Source organism: Gallinula chloropus (genome assembly GCF_964237585.1).
Source record: "Gallinula chloropus genome assembly, chromosome: 27".
Taxonomy (NCBI): domain Eukaryota; kingdom Metazoa; phylum Chordata; class Aves; order Gruiformes; family Rallidae; genus Gallinula; species Gallinula chloropus.
In genome coordinates this window covers 2,631,997-2,654,778 of record NC_140112.1, presented here as the reverse complement: position 1 = coordinate 2,654,778, position 22,782 = coordinate 2,631,997, and the positions used below count along the sequence as shown (strand labels likewise).

Here is a 22,782-nt window from a genome sequence, read left to right as displayed (position 1 = left end):
AGGACAACCCCCCAGCTCTTGCTGGAAATGTTTCTGGGACACATCTCAGCAGGAGCTGGGGCAGGTTTCAAAGCAAGCAGCTGCTCTCTGCACCGGGTCCTGACCCACGCTGGGGAGGAGTCCTGTCCGGGATGACTGATGAGCCTGAGGAAGGGCTGCAAGGCTCTGAGCCCCTTCGAGGGGGCTTCTGGTTCTCATTTGGAGGCTCGGCTGCTTAGGATGGGGTTTGAGGTGGCCCAGGATTCCTGCAGCAGCAGCTGCTGTGGGTCCTGGAGCCACCAAGAGATCTAAACCTAAAGGAAAAAAAAGCTCAGGAAAGGCTTAATACAGAGTTTGCATCTAAATCGCCCTCCCCTAGCACGGCAGTTTTACAAGAGGACAGATCCATTACAATAAACCCATTTGCAACTCATTGAATCCCACTGCTCTGGAGTGACAGGATGTACCTAACCTTGAACAGGCTTTGTGAGCCAAAATCCAGCTAAGATCAAAAGTGTGCCCTTTCCAGCCCTTAGCAACATCCCTCACAAAAGGGACTCTCCCAGCAGAGGACAAACCCCTGTGCCACCCACCCTGGGGAGCAATCCTCCCCCAGGGACAGCCACAGCAGAAGGAGCTGCCCCACTTTACACCCAAACGTGCATCTCATCAGGGGAGATGGAGTTACACTCCTTTCCCCTGGGTAACAGATTGCACTTTGCCTGTGCTGGCCAAATCACCTCTTGTTAAAGCCTGTCTCCTGCCCAAAGTCGGTTTGCCCCCCTCAGCCAAGGCTCTGCTGGAGTTGCCTCCTCCAAACGATGCTGCTACACCATGAGCCCCAGAGCTGTGAGTGCTGGACAAGGCATCATCTCCTCTCCCAGGGGCTCGGGAGGACACAGGATCATTCTGTAGCTCTTTAACTCTGCCCCCATGATAACAGATAGCTTCCAGCTCCCAGGGGCTGCAGGGAAAGGGCTAATGCACGTGGCTTTGAGTGTGCCCATGCCCCCCTTGCTACTGGAAGTATTAATGACAGCATCCATTAGCAGGGATGACAGATCCTCTTTCAGTACAACAGAAGGCTCTCGAGTGACTGTCAAAATACCCTATGAAGAGGGGAAAGAACAAGTCCCTCTGGACCCTCTTCTAATTAAGGATGGAGAACAGGCCTAAATATCAGATGCAAAGCGCATGCCCAGGCTTTGGAGAAGTTCAGAGTCAGGTGTGGGACCCACGGCTTGGGGTGGTGGTGTTAAGATGCTCCCAGGGTCCCAGCACAGCCCCAGGTGCAATCCTGCAGCATCAGGCCCTTGGGCACAATTTGATGGAGGCACTTAGGTGATAAGACAATCAGGAACACGCCAAACAGTGTCTGAGAGGGTTATTTCATCCAGTCTCTAATTGCAAGCAAATACAGCATCAGCACTTGTAGAAGTGGCTGTTAGTCTCCAACATGTTCACGTGCTGTGCATGGTACCTGAGCTCTCCCTGGTTATCCCCCTCCTAATTTTATACAAAGGAGTGAAAGCAGGGGTTGGGTTGGGGCTGGATTCAAAAGAGGAAACCAGCAGCATCTCCTCTCTGGGATAGCTTCCCCCACTCCCCATGCGTGCTGAGCAGCAGCATCAAATGTCTGGTACTCAGACCAGGCCCCCAGTGTTCCAGGAACAAATACATGTCTGTGTGGGCGAGGGCATCCTGGAGCACTGGAAGGGATGGACATGAGGATGTGAGAAGAGAAAATGATGTGATGATTAAGGATCAGAGGACATGTGGAAGCTGGAGTGGAAAGAGGGAGGCTGCAGAGCTGGAGTCAGTAGGCAGCAGAACTGGGGATCAAAGCTGTAGTTTACATCATAAATAATGAATCAATAACTAATTCAGTAATTCAAATCAGCTTAATTTTCACAAGACACCAGCTTTGCTTGGCCACAGGGATGGAAGCCAAAGGGGGACACTGGCAGAAGTGTTCTTGCAGAAGGGCATCGCAGCTCATCCTCACCCTCCTGCTCGGCCCTTGGGACCAGCTGCTCGGTGAAGTCACCCAGGAGAAGCAGGATGCCATTTCCTCCTGCTCAGATGCAGCATCTCTGTCTCGTACAGCAGAAAGACTCAAATGCTGATAAACCCAGGAAGGGGGGGCAGGGGGGTTGGGGCAGCCCAGAGGAGCCTCCAGCCCCTCCAGGAGGGCAGATGAGCAACCCCCACGCTCCCTGACCTCTTTGTGACAAAGATAACAAACTCCAACTTTCCCACACTCGTCTTGCTTTAGAAGTGAGAGAGCAAAGCTGCAGCCAGGCAGCTCCTGGGGTGCAGGCAGAGGACTCTCAGTCCCCCAGAACTGGGCTGGCAGTGCTGAAGCAAGTTGCTTTTCCTTCAATTTGCTGCTGCCGGGTGTAGGAGCAGCCTCAATGCTCCCTGCCTTTCACACACCCCGGGCATTGGAACATGCCCGTGAAGAAACCCAACTGCAGAGGCTTGGAAAAGTCAATTTATCAATTAGTGTGACGCTGGCATTGCCTGCCAGCCCACATCACAGCGCTGCCTGAAAAACAGACCCAGCTAAAGGCTGCTCCTTGTCCCAGAGTGCTTACGGCGCGAGCACAAGGCACATGAGGGAGAAGCAGGCGGAGGGTGAAGGCAGGGGAACAATGAGGCAGTGTTAGTGGAAAGGCTGTGGGTTCAGGACACCATTTGGGGCATGATCCTCGTTGACATCAAGTGATTTCATGTGACTGACTCACTTCAGCGCCGCTAGAACAAACGGCGCGGAGCAGCGTTCATGGCAACGCGACTCGCGCCCTTCTCCTCCCCACAGCCAGACCGCAGAGCTGTCCTCACCTGCAGTGTTCTTAGGGCAGGGCTCCCTCCTTCCCCAGCCACACACAGCAATTAAACACCAGCCTTATCTAGGGGCCTGTCACATCACAAATACTTAACAAGGGCACAAAGCCACCGGGCTGGGCTCTGCCCCCTCAGTGCTGGGATCCAGCCCTTTGGCCCCAGCAAGATAAAAACCGAGGAGGATTTGGGATGCAGTCTCCCCCCTTTCAAGTGTTGGTAGCAAAATCCTCTCTTTCAGGTGAGGGCACAGGGACCTGGTGGTTCTTCCACCCAGCCAGCATCCCAGGGGCAGGATGCGAAGCGAACGCGGGACTATCGCTGTTTGCTCAGGGTCGTTAAAGCAGCGATGTCCAAGGAGCTGCATCCCACGGGACACACGGGACACAGAGCTAATCCCTGCTCCGAGGAGCTCAGGAGCAGCGCTGCCTGCTCGGCAGACAGATGGGCAGGGACAGGGGTGGAAGCAGCACCAGCTGGAGCACAGGGATAAGCAGCACTCGCAGCCCACGAGCAGCCGGCTCTTGGCAGCATCTTCAGTGGCAGCTCAGTGGGGCACGTGTTTGGGATGGCACCGGGGAACACGAGGCTCTGCCAGGCTCTGGGGCTCCTCGATGTGTTATTTCAGAAGCATTTGTTAACAAAGGGGGTTAAAAAGCCCAGCCCAACATCCCCATTGGGGCGAGCGCTGATGCTGGTCCTGGGCTGATGCTGGTCCTAGGGTGGGTGTAGCCAGGAGAGCGCAGGGTCTGCACAGAGAGCTCAGAGCTTTGTTTGGGGTTGTGTTTTCCTTTGATTTGAGAGATCTTGGAAGACAAGAGTCAGTGGAGGGACTGGAAATCACTGTTCCACCTACTGTCTCTCAGGGCATCAGGAAATGCCGTGGTGCTCCCTTAGCTCTTGATTACCCACTCAGACGCATTAACCTTAGAAGGAAAGCAGGAAATGACCCAGGTCTGCGCAGCCGCTCTGTGCCGTTCCCTTTCCCTGCCACCCTGCAGGTGTGAGCCCACTGCACTGATGCTGGGGTGCAGCACACAGTGACCAGCCGGGTCCCCCCCCAGCCTCTCCAGAACAAGGGGCTGGGGGCTGGCACAGCACCCAAAAGCAGTCCCTCCCTGCCTGAAGAGTTTCAACTGAAGATGCCTTTTTGACAAAATAACAAGAATAAACTATTTCTTCCTCTTCCTCCCCTAGCAGTACCCTGTGTGCCTCTGCCTTTGCATTTTTGAGTAAAAGATGCTACAAAGGAAGTGTTATTTTTGGAGGAGGGAGGAAGAACAGCAGATAGCAAGGGAGGAGGACCAATAATTTCCCAACCAGCTCTGTCACGTCAGAAAGAAGGAAAGAAAGAAAGAAAGAGCTCCTTCAAACCCTGCGTGCTCCTCACCAGGCAGCTGCCTGTTTGCTCACGAGTGACTCAGGAGGGGACGTGGAGTGGGGGACACGCAGCTGGCCGCTGAAACGCAGCCGATAACTGAGCCAACCCCTTTCTGTGTCTCCCACAGGGCTGCTGTCCCCGCTCGCCCACAGAGGCCCAGCCGCGGAGGCTGTGACCCAGCCGGAGGTGCAGGATGGGAGGTGCCTGTGGATTTCTCTGCGCATCCCTGGTTGTTGTCTGCTTTCTGGGTAAGAGCTGCCCCTCGCCTCACCGGCCCAGAGGTTTCCATGGGAAAGCTGAGGGGCTGTCAGAAAGGACCATGCAGGACGTTGCTCGGGGTACATGATGACCATGGTGGTGGTGGTGGCTGCAGTCTGATTCCCCCTGGGTTTATGCAAGCAGGGATTGGGTCTGTGAGGACAGGAGCAGTCAACACATGAGCCTCTCCCCCTTTTTAAACTCAACTGCAGGTGAGATGCAGAACCTCTGGCAAAGCCTTGGCAGGACCTCTGCAGCCCAGACTCATCCTGGCCTCAGCGAAGGAGGAATTTCCTCCTGCCAGGAGGATTTGCTCACAGTGAAGCTGTTTCCCCTCCTGGTTTTTCTAGGGATGCCTTTTTGGCTGCACCCTGGCGGCAAAGATTCCCCCATTTGTCATTCATCAGGGACCACTTCTGCATCTTGGGGAGTCTCAGGCCTCACTCTGAAGGTCCTTTCTCAGCAGGGAGACATTTCATTTCAGACAACTGAGAATTAGATAACATCCTCGAGATAATTCATCATCCCAGGCACAGACCGCTCGCCTGTCCTTATAAATATCTAATTACCTCTTAATGTTCTCTGGATCCCCAAGGAGGCAGAAGGAGGGGTGGCTGCCCTAGATCAGGAGGCAATTAGCCTGTTTGGAAATTGGTCTGACCCAAATCTGGTAGAGGCAGCGAGATGGAGCTGGGCTCTTCCATTAACCAGCTGAGTTCATGCAACTTGCTCCCTGTCCAAGCTGAGCCCACAAAAAATGACTCAAAAAAGCCTGCGAGGGTTATTTGCTCTCGACCTTTGGTTGATGATGCAGGATCTCAGGAGCCAGCTGGGACAGAGAGAAATCCTCCCTGGGAACACAAGGGACCAGGGACAAAGCAATGCCAACTATAGATGAGGCTCAAGGAAACAATCCAGAGTGGGTGAAGACCCAAAGCCTCCACATCTGGGGTGGCAGCTCCAGCCCTGGGAAGCTGGGTTGGCAACACCAGCCCTCCCTCCACCATACTACTGAAAGGATGGCTTCCCAGCAATAGGTAAAGGTTTAGAGCTTATGAAGCACAGAGAGCCGACTCTCTAATGAATAAGGCTGTCAGGAAAGTCTAAAAACCTCTCTCTGGCCTTTCTCCATTCAGCAAAAGCCATGGAAAATCTTGAAATCTAAGGCTAGCCAAAGCACTGTCCCTTTGTTCCTCAGAAAGCCTCTCGTTAAAAATAACCCTCTGCTCCTCAGAGAGCTGCTCTTCAGAAAAAAAAACCCCTTTGATTCCGTGCGTGTGTGTGTTCAGATTGCCTATAAAAGCAATTAATTGCCCAGCTCCCTCGTGTGCCAGGGCTTCAGGCTGCGGTCAGTGCTCCCCAGCTCCGGCTGTGCTGCCCGAGCTCCAGCCAGGCACTGCTGCTGATGGCCTCATAAACTGGGATCTCTCTTGGAAAACGTTCAGCTGAGACGTTTATCATTTCCCGGTCTCCAAAGCTAGTGCAGGGCTCAGCACAAAGGGAAAGCGTTCAGCCTCCCAGACACCTGGGCTTTCCAGCTCTGACATTCAGCACATTCCCAAGACTAAAAATAATACAAAGCCACCCTGGCAGAAACGGGCCAGTGCCGCTGCACGGGGGGGGAGCAGGGGAGGGATCAGCCGTTGCCTCCTGGCTCGCTGCAGTGGCAAAGGAGAGAAGGTTTGGGCTTCATCCATCCCAGCAATACCTGGTATCGAGTTTGGGATATTTTTATATGCCCAGAGGCTGCTGTGTCCTTGGTGGGGCATGTCATCACAGGGTACCTTCCTCTCCCAAGCAGAAGCACGAGTCCCTCTTGGAAGCACTACACTTCACATGTTTCTACAGCTGTTTTTCCAGATCTTAATTTTCAGGTGTTCCACTTTCACCTCTCCCTATTTATTTTGGTGTCAATATTTATTCTTCCTCCTAACGAATGCTATTCTAGAGAGGCACCGCAGCTTATTTACCATCATTTCTGCTCATCTATCTGGATTTTACCATAGGGAGCTGGGCTGCACAAGGCACACCCCATCCTGAGCCCATCACTCTGCTTCTTGCAGATTCAGCCTGCAGATCTTGACCTTCCATTTATCTTTTCCCCACTGCCCAAATGCCAGAGCCCACGGATGGTTCCTGTTTGGTAGCATTAAAAATGAGAGATTGGGGGTGACAGAAGCAGCCCATCAGGCTCAGAGGTAACAAGATTTACCACTCTGCTTTGCTCTCAGTTCTTAGTTCTAGTTCTTCATATCCCCACCATGTAACTGCTCAATTAGTACTTTAATCTAACTGTTGTTTTGCTTAATGAGGGAGATGCAGGCATTTCACCCCCAACAGCACCCAGACACCTTGGAGCTGTAGATAAAACCCCATCTGAACTTCTGGCATTGATTACCTTGGTGAAAATCAATGCCTGACAGTTGTATTCCATAACCTTGGTGGAGGAAAGGGGACAGCAGCAGAGAGCGACGGGGTGCAGAGTCTGGGTGGAATCAGAAGGGCTGATTGGGAAAGAGCATCCCATGAGAAAAGGCATGCATGTGCACGTTAATAATATGTATTTTAGTCATTAAATAACTAGAAATTATTTACCACACGCTGCCTCTTAATCTCAGAATGTAAAGCTGTTAAACAATAATACTGTTAAACAGTCACACATTCACTTCCAACTCTCAGAACCCAATTAATATACTCCGTTCTTACTAATTCCCCATTAACTCACCATTATTTTACTTGCTGGTCAGCGGAGTTATTTCCAGCTGAGACCTGCTCAGCACAGCCACTGCTGACCCAACTGAGAGATTTCCAGCTTACACAGGCTTCTCCTTTGTGAATGTGGCTATTCTAGAAGGAAAACAGCACCGACACTGATTTGGGGGGGATACAACCCCCAAAAGGCTGCTTGTCTCTTCTTCCAAAGTATCAGACACAGGCTACGGTCCCTCTCTCCTGTGTGACACTGGGGACCATTGGGCTCCTGCCTTGTGTGTGCCTCTCTTGCAGCAGCACATCCCTGCTGCTGGAGCTGAGGGCTGGGTAATTGCCTGATGCTCAGACCTAAGGAGCAGCCGACAGCTGCTCTGAACCCACCGAGCCAATTAGCAGAGCCCCTCTCCTGTCTCACCCTCATCTCTGCGTGCAAGAGCAGCCGGAACATGAGACGAACCCCAGGAGCTACAGGTAAAGGGCTGCTTCCCCTGAACCCAGGAGAGCTGAGCTGGCCATTCCCTGCTGGAAGTTACTCTTGCATAAAACATCACACTTACTGGAGTCACTTAATTTAACTAGTGACCATGCTGGGTACTGTAGGGAAGGAAACAGATTGCTGGTCGGCGTGGCGGGTTTAAGACAGTTATTAATTCAATTACAAAGCACAGAAGGATCCTGGGGCTACCAAAGCATCTCTGAGCTTATCACTGCAGAGGCAGAGGGGGACTGTGCTGGGAGCACACTGCCTCGAGGTGCTCCAGCCCTGCTCAGGGACAGGCATTTCTCAGGGTGCCGGGGAGAAGACAGACTTGGCAGGCGATCCTTATCCCCCTGGTTGCTTCTGCAGTGAGGAGATTTCCAGGCAGCTTCCACCTTGTTCTTATGTATTTGCACCACTGTTTCTGTAAAGCCTGAATGGTTTTGGGGGGGTCTGCTCACATCCCTCAATTTTCTGAGACCCGGTGTTACTCACTGTGGACAGCAGGGACTTCCCAGGGGAACCGCATCACCACACCAAAGGGTGGCCCAAGCACTGGTCCTTCTGCTCCTCTCAGGAGACTCTGTACCTGAGCCATACTCACAGCAGCAAGGTCAGCGTTAACCCCGTGTCTGGGTGAAGGTTCAAGCTCATCCCATCAGCTGGAGAGCAGAAGTGGCACCCGCAGCACCAGTCTGTGCACCAGCAAGCAGCACGTTTGAGTGATCCCAAGCTGGTGATGTCACAGGGTGGAGGGGCTCTGAGCGACCTCATCGAGTGAAGATGTCCCTGCTCACTGCAGGGGGATGGACCAGACGACCTTTAAAGGTCCCTTCCAACCCAATGCAGTCTGTGGTTCTGTGATCTGCCAGGTGGGTGCAGGGAGGTGACAGCTGAGCTGTGAACATCCAGGTTCTCCTTTCCCCTCCCCTGTCCCCAAGGGGATTCGGGAGGAATCACCCAGCCAAAGTTAGTGCAGAGGAGGAACCAGCCACTTCCAGGGACAAAGGGGACATCTGGAGGTTCCCAGCTCCAACCTCAGCAGTGCAGAGTTTTCCAAGAGGCGTGTGTCATTTCTCCCTCAGCTGCAGGGCTTTAAGTGTGTCTGGTCCCTCTGGAACAGGGGAGATGGTGAGAGGAGGGAAATGCACACTGCCTGCCCAAAGCCAGGGTTGGGGCTGGGCTGAGGTGACAGACAGGTTGTGATTTTCCACGTTGCTCCTTCACTCACTCTAGCTGCAGTTCTGACGCTGCTGGGGACACCCTACAAAGCTAAAAATGAGAATTTCTAGAAAAAGCTACATTGGGCTGAGCAGGTTTTCCCTCTCTTGCAGTTTGGTGCCAGGCACAGAGCAGCACAAGGAACTACGGGCCAGTGTTCGAAGAGCAGCCTGTCCACACGCTCTTCCCTGAAGGCTCAGCAGAAGAGAAAGTCACGCTGGCTTGTCGAGCAAGAGCCAGTCCCCCTGCGACCTACCGGTGAGCTCACCTCATCTGCACTGGGACAAACCCATCGAGCACTTTGCTTTCTGTTCTCAGCTTTTACATAAAGAAAATCACCAAGGTGGGGATGTGCCATCCCTTCCAGGTCCCAGACCACAGCAGAGTCTAACTCCAATCCCAACACACACACACACATACCAGGGCTGGGTAAACAAGCCAGCACAGCCTCCTACAAGGCACTGTGAGCGCTGCACGGGGCATCTCCTCCCCCTCATGCTTTACACTTGCTCTTGGCAGGTGGAAGATGAACGGCACAGAGATAAAGGTGGAGCCAGATTCCCGGTACAGGCTGGTTGCAGGCGACCTGGTGATAAGCAACCCAGTGAAAGCCAAGGATGCCGGCTCCTACCAGTGCGTGGCATCCAATTCCAGGGGCACCGTGGTCAGCAGGGAAGCCTCTCTCCGTTTTGGCTGTAAGTTTGTCTCACGGGGTAAACGAATCGCAGCCACACTTCTGCTGGGGAGAAGCTGAGCCACCCCCCCCCCCACATTAATGAAGGTTGGAGAGAAGCTCTCCTGTGCATGGCACCCAGGGTCATCCCTTGGAGAAATCCCTCAGCACTTTCCATTACTGTAGGATCACAGAGTCACAGGGTTTGAAAAGACCTTTAAGATCATCAAGTCCAACCGTTCCTGTCCTAAGCTAAACCAGATCCCTCAGCACCTCATCTCCCCTCTGTTAAACACACCCAGGGGTGGGGACTCAGCCCCCTTCCTGGGCAGCCTGTGCCAGGCCCTGACAACTCTGCCAGGGAAGAACTTTTCCCTCCCATCTGCTCTGACCCTGCCCTGGGGCAGCTTGAGCCCATTGCCCCTTGTCCCATCTCCTGTCCCCTGGCTGAAGAGACCATCGCCCACCTCTCTGCACCCTCCTGGCAAGGCAGTGGAGGGGTGAGAAGGTCTCCTCTCAGCCTCCTCTTCTCCAGGCTCAACACCCCCATCTCCCTCAGCTGCTCCTCAGAGGATTTGCCCTCCAGCCCCTTCCCCAGCCTGGTTGCCCTTCTGTGGACTCGCTCCAGGACCTCAATGTCCTTCTGATGGTGAGGAGCCCAGAACTGGACCCAGCACTCGAGGTGCAGCCTCCCCAGTGCCCAGTCCAGGGGCACAATCCCCTCCCCAGACCTATGGCCACACTGTGTCTGACACAAGCCAGGATGCCATTGGGCTTCCTGGACCCCTGGGCACATCTGGCTCATGTTCAGCCTGCAGTCACCCAACACCCCCAGGTCCTTCTCTGCCTGACAGCTCTCCAGCCAGTCTCCCCCAGCCTGTAGCGCTGCAGGGGGTTGTTCTGTCCCATGTGCAGCACTCTGCCCTTGGCCTCGTTAAACTTCAGAGGCACAGTATAAACCTGATGCACTACAGAGAAAGTCAGTGGTATTTCTGTACAACCACTGAAAAAAAACAACCTGCAGGGTGGGGGGGACAAGAGACAGGAATTCCTCCAGCTGGTTTCTTTGTGTGCCCACAGCCAGGTCTCCCTTTGCATGTTTAGTTTTGCAGGAATTCTCCGCGGAAGAGCGCGACCCCGTGAAGATTACAGAAGGCTGGGGAGTGATGTTTGCCTGCAGCCCTCCTCCCCACTACCCAGGTAAGGGTTTGCATCTCAGCAGCGCTGCCGGTGCCAGGCAGGGAGATACAACAGAGCAAGGGGTGTGAATCGCTCCTCATTTTCCTTTGGGAATATTAGGGCAGCAAATCAGGGTTTTAAGTCAGGCTGTGTAAAGCAACAAAACAGAGAGGACTTGGCATGTGAAGAAAACATCCAAGGACCAACTTCAGGTTACACTGGTCTAGAAGCCAGCCTGCTCAGCTTAGTCCTGCCTGAGAGGACACAGGCAACCCGTACAGTTGTTCCTTCTTCTCTTCCCCCAAGGCTTATCCTACCGATGGCTCCTGAATGAGTTTCCCAACTTCATCCCAGCCGATGGAAGGCGTTTCGTCTCTCAAACCACAGGAAACCTTTACATTGCAAAGACAGAGGCTTCTGACCTGGGCAACTACTCGTGCTTTGCCACCAGCCACATCGACTTCATCACCAAGAGTGTTTTCAGCAAGTTCTCCCGGCTCAGCCTCGCTGCAGAGGGTCAGTGCTCTTGGATTATCACGGGGGGAATTGGGCAAAATGCAAAGATCAAGAAGCCACCGTAAAGCACTTGGGCTCCCCAGGACTCCAGCAGTGCCCAAACCACCCAGGAGCTTCTCAAGGGAGCTGATGAGCTTACAGAAATATTAATTGGCTGGAACCTGGGGGAAGCAGCCCCCTCTCCAGGCGTTGCTGCTTGGGTAGCTACAAACCCTGGGGTTTTAGGCTTGTGTAGCTACAAACCCTGGGGGTTCTCTGACGTTTGTGAAAGAGAAATGGCACGAGGTGCAGCCTGGGCAGGTCACGCATCCCTAAGCCTACTCTCATCTGCCTATGGTGAGCTTTCAGGGGTGCACCAAAAGTTGTCTCTTGGGCAGGTTGAAGGGACTACACAGGTAGGAAACTAAGGAGAATTAGTTCTGAGGTGCTGCAAGAGGATTTTAAGAGGTTGTTTTAAAAGGAAAATGAAACTTAGCCTCTGTGCCTGTAATTTCACAGAACCACAGAATCCCAGGGGTTGGAAGGGACCTGGAGGGCTGTCCCCCTGCATCCCATACTGAAGATATTGATAAACATTAATAAGGTCCCCCCTTAGTCTTCTCCAGGCTGAACAGCCCCAGCTCACTCAGCCTTTCCTCATAAAATTATCCAAATGCAGGAAGATGTTGCAAAGTAGTGTAACCCTGAGCACACCTCAGCCCTCTAGGACCTCACGTGTCACTCTCAACTCCTCAACAATGCTTTCCTTTCAACAGATGCCAGGCAGTATGCACCCAGCATAAAAGCCAGGTTTCCTGCAGACACCTACGCTCTGGCTGGGCAGATGGTGACTTTGGAGTGCTTTGCCTTTGGAAAGTGAGTGCAGCATCTGCATTGTTCAGGCTTGGGATGGGGAGGGCATCACAGAACCTGCGACTTCCACATCCCCCTCTCTTCCATGGGTCTGCAGTAGACTGGAGATGGGAGGGGAGTAGGCGGAGGGAGGAACTGGCTAAAGCCATCGGTTCTGCTGGTCATGGCCCAACTGGGATGGGACCTGGGTGGCTAAGTGGGGATTGAGTTACACTGCACTGTAATGCAGCACGGGGAACCTGAGAGTAAAAAACATTTGACTTATTTACTTTCACATAGCCCTGTTCCTCGAATAAAGTGGAGGAAGCTGGACGGCTCCCAGTCATCCAAGTGGATCGGCAGTGAGCCCCTCTTGCAGATCCAGGATGTTGGCTTTGAGGATGAAGGCACTTATGAGTGCGAGGCTGAAAACATCAAAGGGAGAGACACCTACCAGGGCCGCATCATCATTCAAGGTAACACCAGGTTTAAACACTCAAAAGATGCCCCAGGCAACAGACTGAGCCTTTGGGAGTGAACCCCCCTGCTCTGATCCTGACTCATAACTGGCCCAATTAAACCTATTGCAAAGCTCTATCAAAGACCTGCAGAGCTCACTGGTACCTCTCCTCAGTGGATACATTTAGACTATGGCAAGTAGAGAGACCTCTAAACTTGCTCTAAAATAATTCTAGCAAAAATGAGGTAAATAGGGAAGGAAGCATAGCAGTAAAAATCAAAGTTATCTCTCAACCAAGATACTCTCCAAGCCTGGGGTACCTCCACAGGGGTTAATGCTCGGAGCTATTAATCAGATGTGGTCAAGTTACAAAACTTAACCTGGTTATCTTAGCCTGAATCCAGTCTTCCCTTAAGTTCAGGAATGGCTGTGTGTACGAAAAAAGAGACACCATAATGTTCTTCCTCTGGTCTGGATTCTGCCATCGTTCTGTGCTGTCCACATGCACAGCTGCAGCCAGACCCGTGGAGGACTCAGTCTCGCGTCGCTGCACAAAAGGCGAAGGCTGTTACTATGGTGAAACAGGCTGTGATAAATAAATCTGCCAGCAGAGATGACACAATGAGCGTCCTTCTGCCTGCCTGGCACAACAACCCTCTCATCTGATCTTCTTGGCTCTGCCACCTCTCTTGCTCCTTTCCAGCTCAGCCGGAGTGGCTGGAGGTGATCACAGACACGGAAGCCGACATCGGGTCCGACCTGCGCTGGAGCTGCGCGGCAGCCGGCAAACCCCGGCCCATGGTGCGGTGGCTTCGGGATGGGCAGCCCCTCACCTCTCAGGTACTGTCAGGTCTGACAGCCAAGAGCAGCTGGGCTCAGCGCACACAACTTGCAGTACTGAACCTGCTACTCCAGCCTTAGACCCTCTCCTTCCTCGCTGCAAACGCATCTCCAACCCGTTCTATCACCCCGCATCCCTGTTCCATGTGCCCTCCCCACCCCCCCCATGAGGCTGCAAAGCAATGCCACGGTCCTTACCCCACAGCAAGGTCCTTCTCCCGTCACTGCCATCCCAGCCATTGCTTCATGCAACTCCAGGAACCCACAGCCAGTTAGCAGGGCGGATAAATAGCACCCTGTTCCTGTCCTTGTCTGACCTGCACGTTGCTGCTCAGGCACTCAGGAGTCTCAGCAAACAGAGCACAGCGATGCGGGGTAGCGACACACAAAAAATGGCCTGTGTCTTCTCCCATGGAAAACCAGGCTGGCTTCAAACTGGCATAAAAGTCTGTGATGAAACTCAACCCTGAGCACATGAGGCTTGAGTTCCATTTCCCTTTTTTCTCATCTAATGGGTTCATCCTCTTGTTTGCACAGAACCGCATCGAAGTGAGCGGTGGAGAGCTGAGATTTTCCAAGCTAGTCCTGGAGGACTCTGGCATGTATCAGTGTGTGGCTGAGAACAAGCATGGCACAGTATATGCAAGTGCTGAATTAACAGTGCAAGGTAATTTCTCATTTCCCAGTGCTCTGGGTTTCAATGGGACACCGAAGGATTTTAGCTCTCTTCCTAATATCCTGCGCTTGCGATCTCAGGGTAAGGTAAGAGTAGGCAAAAACTGCTTCACTCACCACTGAAATACAGTTGCTGGCTCAACAAGACACTCTACAACCCTTTAAAAATTAAATCTCGTGTAAATTCAGTAATGCTGAAAGAGAACAAGGACATCTGTTTAGCTACAGAAAGCAGACAGGACAGATAGATGCAGCACAAGCCCCCCTCCACGACACAGCCTTCCTCTTTTTTGGAGGAAAGAGGTCAAGGCAAAGAATTCAGCATCCATTCACCCTGCCTTGATGGATGGTGACTGGAACTGGACCAATGCCAAGCTTGTTGCACATTAGTCTAAAAGCTTATCTCCTGGTGGTCAGTAGATGCTGGAGATAAATTCAAGGCCCTGAGCATGAACTCTTCAACACTCACACACTGCGGTGCATGAGGGCGACAGATAAAACACAATTCTAACTCGGCTACTCCAGGAGGAGTTTTAGGGCAAGCTGGTGACTTTGGGCAGGATATTGAAGAGAACATCCTCTCCGTTTCCAAAAGCAGCTGTTCTTGTGTCTCCCAAAGACCTTGCACTTGTTAGGGTCACACCACCATCGCTAAGTACGACACGTGTCACGTAACACCTGCCTTGGCAGGCGTTAGAAACCACCCGGCAGCAGAGGAATCACCCCATCTTGCTCACCAGATATTGCCATGCTTCTGTTACCGAGTCATCTGACAACAAATCAATACCTAGTTACACGGCAGTTAAAACGCTCGCACAGCAGGGTTCCTGATCATTCCTTAATCCTCTCTTTTCCCTCCCCCCCCTGCTGTAGCCTTAGCACCAGATTTCAGACTAAACCCAGTGAAGCGACTGATACCTGCAGCCCGAAGCGGGAAGGTCATCATCCCATGCCAACCAAGAGCAGCACCAAAAGCCACAGTGCTCTGGACCAAAGGGACTGAACTTCTGATCAACAGTAGCAGGTAGCAGCAGAGTCAGCTTCTACCTAGAAACCATAGCTAAAATCACCTACTATTTCTTTTTCTTGCCAGAAGACTGGACTTGATGACCCAGACGTGGTGCTACACCCCTGAACATGAGCACTTTGTTATTCCTCTAGTTTCTTCTTTAGAAAACTCCTACATAATATTTTGCAGACTTGTCTTTATCACCGATTTCTCTAAAATTAGCAAGTGCTGGAAAGATGAAGAGTTGTTTTAACCTTCCTCTTGTATGGCTCTTCTTCCTTTTCAGGGTGACTATCACCACAGATGGCACTCTGATCCTCCAGAATATCAGCAAATCTGATGAGGGGAAGTACACCTGCTTTGCTGAGAATTTCATGGGCAAAGCCAACAGCACTGGAATCCTCTCTGTTCGAGGTAGAGATGTTTGCTTTGATTTGGGGTCAGAAACACCTTGGAATGCCATGATGTGGTCCTTCTCCTCTACTTACCCTCCAAATGTCAGGGCATCAGAGACATCTCAGCAGAGAAAACCCCCTGCCTGACCCACTAAATTACACCCACCCACAGCTGCTCCTTGAGAAAAGCATGTCCATTTTCTAACCACTGTAATCCCTCATCTTTCTCCTGCTGCCAGAGAGGGAGGATGACAAGTTGGAAAGCATGAGTTGGTTTGGATGCTCCACAGCATTACCACACATCTGGTAGGTGGCTGGTTTGCAGCTGACAGCCCTCCCTGCTCTTTTATCTGCAGATGCCACCAAAATCACGCTGGCACCATCTAGTGCCGATATCAACGTGGGTGAAAACCTGACCCTACAGTGTCATGCGTCCCACGATCCAACTATGGACCTAACCTTCACCTGGTCCCTCGACGATTTCCCCATTGACTTTGACAAGTCTGAGGGGCACTACAGACGAGCCAGCGTGGTGAGTACCAGGGGCAGCTCTGTACCATTCAAAAAGGACAGAAAACTAATGACTGCCTCTTTGCTCACATGCTGGGTGCTGGATTGCCATCAGGCGTGTTCAAATGCTGCCTTTGATCTTCCCCACGCAGAAGGAAGCTATCGGGGACCTCAGCATCTTCAACACCCAGCTGAAGCACTCGGGGCGGTACACATGTACAGCCCAGACGGTTGTGGACAGTGCTTCAGAGTCAGCCACACTGACTGTCAGAGGTAATGTCTCTGGTTAAGGTTCCCTGCTCCTTAGAAGCCTGAAGTAACCACATGGTCCTTGCGAGGGATCCCCTGCAACCACCTCACCATCTAATGTTGGAACTGGATGGGACAGGCTGATGAGCTTTTCTGGGGCCAAAACAAGAGCTGAGGCTTCCTAGAATCACAGAATCACAGGGGTTGGAAGGGACCTGGAGAGCTCCTGGGGTCCAACCCCCCTGCCAAAGCAGCTCCCCAGCTCATATTGCACAGGGCGGTGTCCAGACGGGGCTGGAATCTCTCCAGAGATGGAGACTCCACACCCCCTGGGCAGCCTGTCCCAGGGCTCCCTCACCCTCACTGGGGAAAAGTTCTTCCCCAGGTTGGTGTGGAACTCCCTGTGCTCCAACCTGCAGCCATTGCCCCTTGTCCTGTCCCCACAGACACTGAAAAGGGGCTGCCCATTTCCTACCCTCCACAAAAGAAAGCCCTGATTTTAATCTATTACTTTCACAAAATACAGAGCAATAAACCTCCAAATCTTTCATCTTTGTAACATGTCTGTCTGTCTTCCATCATCCCAGGACCACCGGGCCCCCCGGGGGGGGTGGTGGTGAGAGACATCAGTGACACCACTGTGCAGCTGAGCTGGAGCCGCGGCTTTGATAACCACAGCCCTATTGCCAGGTACATCGTGGAGGCACGGACCCTCCTCTCCAGCAAATGGAAGCAAATGCGTACCAGTAAGTGTCTGTGTGGCAGGAGTGGTGGCACAGCCCCTGCTGGCTGCAGGTCACCATCTCACTGACAGGTTCTTGCCCTGTGGCTGGCTGCCACTCGCTCTATTTGTTCTCCTCTCATGATATTGGATTATATAGATCCTGTAAATATTGAAGGCAACGCAGAGACAGCGCAGGTGGTGAACCTCATTCCTTGGATGGATTATGAGTTTCGGGTCTTAGCGAGTAACATTCTTGGAGTTGGGGAGCCAAGTTTACCCTCCAACAAAATCCGGACCAAAGAAGCAGGTATGTGCAGACACAGGGGGAGAAAGGGGAATTAGAGGTACCTGTCCCTGCACGGTGGAGGGGGAAGGCTGGCTTGCAGCATGTGCTGGTGCCAAACAATTAGTCATCTCTGGTGCCATCAGGAAATTTTCCACCTTTTGCCCATTCACATGTCAAAGACAAGACAGTACTGGAGCTGGCAGCTGACTGCACCAGCCCCAGATAACCATTATTAAACCACTGCAAACCCTAGCTCCAAATCCTGGCCCTTCTGGGCAGTAATACTCAGAAAGGGGAAGAAGCCCCATTGTATCACAGAGCACAACCCTGTGAGGGCAAAGTAAATTCCCCTGCAAATGCCTGAGAATGGTCACTGCATCTTTTGCTGCTGGAACATGCAAACAGCAGGGATGTAAGCAGAGCACAGCGCACCAAATGTGTATCAACTCCTTTCCAATAAAAGCTCTCCTCCATATCCCAGCTTTTGAGCTTGGTTCTTGTCCCCACGGAGACAGCGCTGCCTCCAAATAAGCTCACCAGGCTTTAGCTGGTATTCCAGACCTGATTTTCACAAAATACAGAGCCAAGCACTTCCACACAAGCTCTCAAAGCCTGCCCACTCCCAGCGCCCACGGCGCCCGCGCTCATCCTCACCGCTCTCCTTTCCTTAACCCAACCTGTGCTGCCTGCTTTTGTTTGGGGACCCGACAGCACCTACTGTGGCACCGTCCGGGCTCAGCGGAGGCGGAGGGGCTCCCAACGAGCTGATCATCAACTGGACGGTAAGCCATCGGCGCGGCACCAGCCGCAGATGCTGGGAGAGGGCCAGGGGGAAGAGCACGAGTGCCATTTCTCTTGGGAAAGGAGCGCTGCAATCACTATTTGATATGCAGTTGAGCCAAACGGTGTGCTCAGTCCAAAATCTTCCTTGTTTGAGCTGATCAAGGCTCCTCTCTCTTTCTGTGCCCCCCCCCCGACCCCCATCCCAGCCAACGCTGCGGGACTATCAGAACGGAGACGGCTTTGGCTACATCTTGTCGTTTCGTAAGAAAGGCACCCAGGGCTGGCTGACAGCGAGGGTGCCGCACGCGGAATCGCTGCACTACGTCTACCGCAACGAGAGCATCGGGCCCTACACGCCCTTCGAAGTGAAGATCAAAGCCTACAACAGGAAGGGAGAGGGGCCGGAGAGCCTCACTGCCATCGTGTACTCTGCAGAGGAAGGTAAAGGGGGACCGCGGCGACGCCGAATTCGCCGCGCTTTGTCCTGGCAACCGACTAACGTGCTCTCTGCCAGCTCCCTGCAGAGCTGCCCCTGCCTGGGACCTCAGTGATGGCTTTTCTTTTGCTCAAAGAGTAGCTGACGGTGATTTCAGAGTAACATTTCTCTTCTACTTCACATACACAGATAGCTGTTGCCCTAAGCCCAGCCCTGACCGTACGGCCTGGGCTTCAGAGCAGACACAGATCCTCACAGCACAACACGGCTGCGGCTCTGCTTGTCCTGCTAAAGTCCCTAAATCCCCTCCCCATGCTCTGCTCCAGACCCATAATACCAACTGTGTGATAACACGGTGCAGGAGAGCCCTTCATCTCACCATAGTGATTGTGCTGCCCGGCGTGAGGAGAAGGATTCTATTCCCTTTTGGTTTCTTTTTCAGAACCCAAAGTGGCACCTTTCAGAGTTTTGGCCAAGGCTGTTCTGTCCTCAGAAATGGATGTGTCCTGGGAGCCTGTTGAGCAGGGAGACATGACTGGAGTGCTTCTGGGCTACGAGGTATGAGCAATGGGAATGAGAGACATGGGAACGGAGATTGGAGAGCCCAGCAAATGATATTCCCCCAAGCTAAGGGAGGTGAAAGGAAACAGCATTTTGTTTCCAAAGATGGAGAATAAAGAACAGACATCACTAGGCTCTAATGGTGCTGGTACTACTGCTCACAAGGGAGATTAGCAAGAAAGAAACATGCTTTTTTTTCCTACTTGCCTTTCCACACAGGCTGTAGCCTTATTCCTGGGCACATGCAAAGCAAAACCTATAGAAACAAACGCCAAAGCGTGTCCAGCGCTGGCTGTGGGCACAGAGTCTGGTATTTGCAGATACCTCTAACCTTTCTAAACCCATCATACCCTTTTCTATCTCAGATCCGCTACTGGAAGGATGGTGATAAAGAGGAGGCAGCTGACAGAGTGAGAACAGCGGGACTGGTCACATCGGCTCACGTAACAGGCTTAAACCCCAACACAAAATACCACGTGTCAGTCAGAGCTTACAACCGGGCTGGGACCGGGCCCCCCAGTGCCTCCACCAATGTCACCACAACAAAGCCACGTGAGTGAGCTTTGCACGTTGTCCTCCTTCCTGGGGCTGCTGCTTCCTCCAGAGGATCCCCAACGACCAACTAACTGATTAGTTTTTATATCTTGGTGCTCTAACACCATTTTAAACAGTCCATACAGCAGTTCCCTGAATGTCCTCAGACCTTGCAGTGTGTGTATCACTTATCTGAGAGCTGTGCTCAGAGCGATGCTTGTGGGGAAACTGCCCTTTAAACCAACCACAGCAGTGCCGTCAACCAGCACAACCTTCTCAACAGTCCCTGACTTACTGAATCTCTGTCTCATTTTTGTGTCTCAGCACCAAAGAGACCACCTGGCAACATCTCCTGGACCTTTTCTGGGTCTACAGTCAGCATCAAGTGGGACCCAGTGGTGGCGAAGGCAGACGAGTCCACAGTTACAGGGTACAAGGTACAGGCAGTACTTAACCAGCCTCCCCTTACAGCTGGCCCTGAGGAAGTCACAGTCAATGCAAACTCAAGCTTTCCTCTCCCAACAGATGCTTTACAGGCAGGATTCCCACTCTGCTCCCACGCTATACCTGGCCAGCAAGAGCCGGATCGACATCCCGGTCCCTGAGGACTTCACTCACGCCTTCGTACAGATCAGGGTGACAGGTCCTGGGGGAGATGGAATCCCAGCAGAGGTTCACATCCTCCGAAACAGTGGTACGTCCCCTGCTCTGACCACACACTCAGTGCTCCTTGCCAGGCTGCTTCCCACCCCGAGCTCAGAGAGAGCAGCTCATGTGCAGGACTACTTGCGCAGCACTTGCTACCACTGTTCTTTGATAAGACTCAGTGACACCCCCTCCCCTGCCTGGCCATGGCAGAGTGGCAATAAACCCTATTACATTTTAAAATCCCACTCCCCCCTGCAGGAACACAGGGAACATCCTACCCCAGTGTTTTAGGCTGGGTCTCTGGAATTGGTCTTTGGATCTCTCATGCCATTTACTCAAAGGGTTTTCTGATGTGCTGTCCTCCAGCAAACAAACCCCACCCAGAGCAATCTGAGCTCAGCTCTATGATTTGAAGCTAAAGCCCCCAAGGTCCCACACCAGCCCAACTCACATTCACTCAGAGCAAAATCCTGACTTGCTCTGTGGGGCCCTGACCCCAACCCCAGCAGTCTCCCTTGGCTCAGGGTGGGGAGCACTCAGGACCCACCTCCAAATTCAGGTTTCAAATACAGGAGGTTCATCAGAGCTAAATACAATGCAAGCATCAGTGTTAACCTTTTACCAAACCCCTTACCTCACGACACCAGGCTGTGTCTGTGCAACCAGACACTTGTTCCTTCCCTGTTCCCTTTCTTTCAGGGACAAGTATGATGGTAGAAGACTCCGTGACGAGGCCAGCGCCACACGTTGTTATCATCACAACTAACTCTCTAGTCATGGTGGCCCTGATCAGCTACCTGGAGCTCTGACAACGGCCAGGGCAGCACAGGACTCCTGGACACGCTTCCTCCCAAGCCAGTGGGAATACTTGGCTGCTACGACTTCAATTTGTACCACAGCAGCATTACAGAGGAAGGATTTGACAACATTTGTTTGAAGGGAGGAAGAAAGAAACAGCTTTTTTTTGTGGTTGTTGTTTTGGAAGAATACAAGCTTTCATACAAGACATGGGTCTTTAACTGAGTTTTTTAAAGAAACAAGTAAAACAAAGAAGAATTCTTCATGAATTCTGACAGCCAACTGCCCCACACACTGTATCCAGCAGGGTTTCTGCCTTATGAAGCCATGTACTAAAAAATAACCAGACCACTAAACTTCTTCCTTTCTTTTATCCCCCTTTTTTTTAAATACATAGAGTGAATTTTGGGGAGGGGTGGGTATGGGGAGGATGGGGACTGAGGATTTCACAGCACTCAGCATGTTCCATACGCAGCCATCTCTAACACACGATGGGACAGGAATTTCCTCACCCTCCCTTATAATATGAGCCAAATTCTGCAACAACCAGCCCAAGGAGATAAAGCCACAAGAGAGATTGATCTGTGTCCCATCCTGAAGATGGATGAACACAGAATTTAGATTGTGAGAAGGTTTTTTTTACGATGCTGGAGTTAACTTGCAGCCCCAGCCAACTGTTGTATCGACTCTTCACGCTGTGAGGTGCAACGTTTGATGTGACCCATATCCCAGGTGCTTTCAGGGTGGTTTTGTTAATGCTGTTGGCTGCTTTTCTTATTGTTTGGGGAGGAGAAGGGGTAAGCAAAAAGGAGATGCTTTGCCAGCATCTGCTAATTGGGAGAGACAGCTCTGCCTAATGATGGTGATGTCAACACATCCAGTTTCAATAGGGAGAGGGTCTTAACAGAGGAAGAAAAAGGAATATTATGTAATTTAACCAAGAACTGGAGACTCAAGGAAGCCATTGCTGGTGCAACAAGGGAAATCTGGACTCTCTCAGATTCATCACCCTACACAAATGGTTCCATCCAGCCAACACACCAGTTTCACCTTGGGAGAGGAAGATTGAGATACAACCATTAAGACAGTCTGGTCTTCAGGTCCCAGGCTTGTGGAGCTGCTGTGAGCAGGAGGGCTGGTTCCCCAAAGAAGTACAGGGATGCTGACACACACCATTCACTAAAATGGTTGGGAGTAGATGTTGCCTATTAAGATCTCACTGTCTCCTGGTTAATCCCTTGACCAAAGCTAACCAGAACAGACTTACATCACAGGTCAGATCCCACACGTGCTTTTAGGGACCCCTCCCTGTACCCCCCCTCCTTCCCAGCAGAAAATACTGCTGCCCTGAGCAATCTGGGCTCCAGAGTCACCGGGCAAAGGGCTGTGCTTGCAGGGCTGAGCAATGGCAAGGGACTGACAGGCATTTTCTACACACCATGCCAATCTCTTCCCCTTGCTAATTATTTTGAAAACTAAGGCTTCCAGGCCTTAATGAGGCTCTGAGAGATTACCAGCATAAACCCCTGGCCTCCCAGATATGCCTATTGCACATATCCATAGGATCCCATCCCAATCCTTTTAGCATCTGGCCTGGAAGCAAGAAGAATGCACCAAGAGGTTCAGGCTGTGCCCTGCAAACAGCAAGGCTCTGGAGTGGGGGGAAAAGGCTCCTGTGTTTAGTGAACCAGAGAAATGTTTTAAGAAAAAGAATGTTTTAAGAAATATAAACTTCAGATTTTGAGCCTAAACATCCAGAGCACAGCTGTGGGAAGATGAAAGGGCATTTCACTGATTCCAGT

At 52.1% G+C, this 22,782-nt stretch overlaps 1 protein-coding gene across 1 annotated transcript; it reads left to right on the top strand.

Moving 5' to 3' along the window:
* Positions 1-4,397: 4,397 nt before the first annotated feature.
* CNTN2 (contactin 2) lies at positions 4,398-20,991 on the top strand (the record flags this gene model as incomplete). The annotated part of the gene is made up of 22 exons (XM_084276090.1): positions 4,398-4,452; positions 8,987-9,131; positions 9,393-9,568; positions 10,651-10,746; positions 11,032-11,241; positions 11,997-12,096; positions 12,373-12,548; positions 13,236-13,372; positions 13,910-14,039; positions 14,921-15,071; positions 15,343-15,470; positions 15,808-15,983; positions 16,114-16,234; positions 16,798-16,956; positions 17,092-17,241; positions 17,932-18,002; positions 18,210-18,444; positions 18,882-18,997; positions 19,366-19,552; positions 19,859-19,971; positions 20,060-20,228; positions 20,882-20,991. 22 exons carry the CDS (start codon positions 4,398-4,400, stop codon positions 20,989-20,991), a joined length of 3,111 nt encoding a protein of 1,036 aa, XP_084132216.1.
* Positions 20,992-22,782: the final 1,791 nt, after the last annotated feature.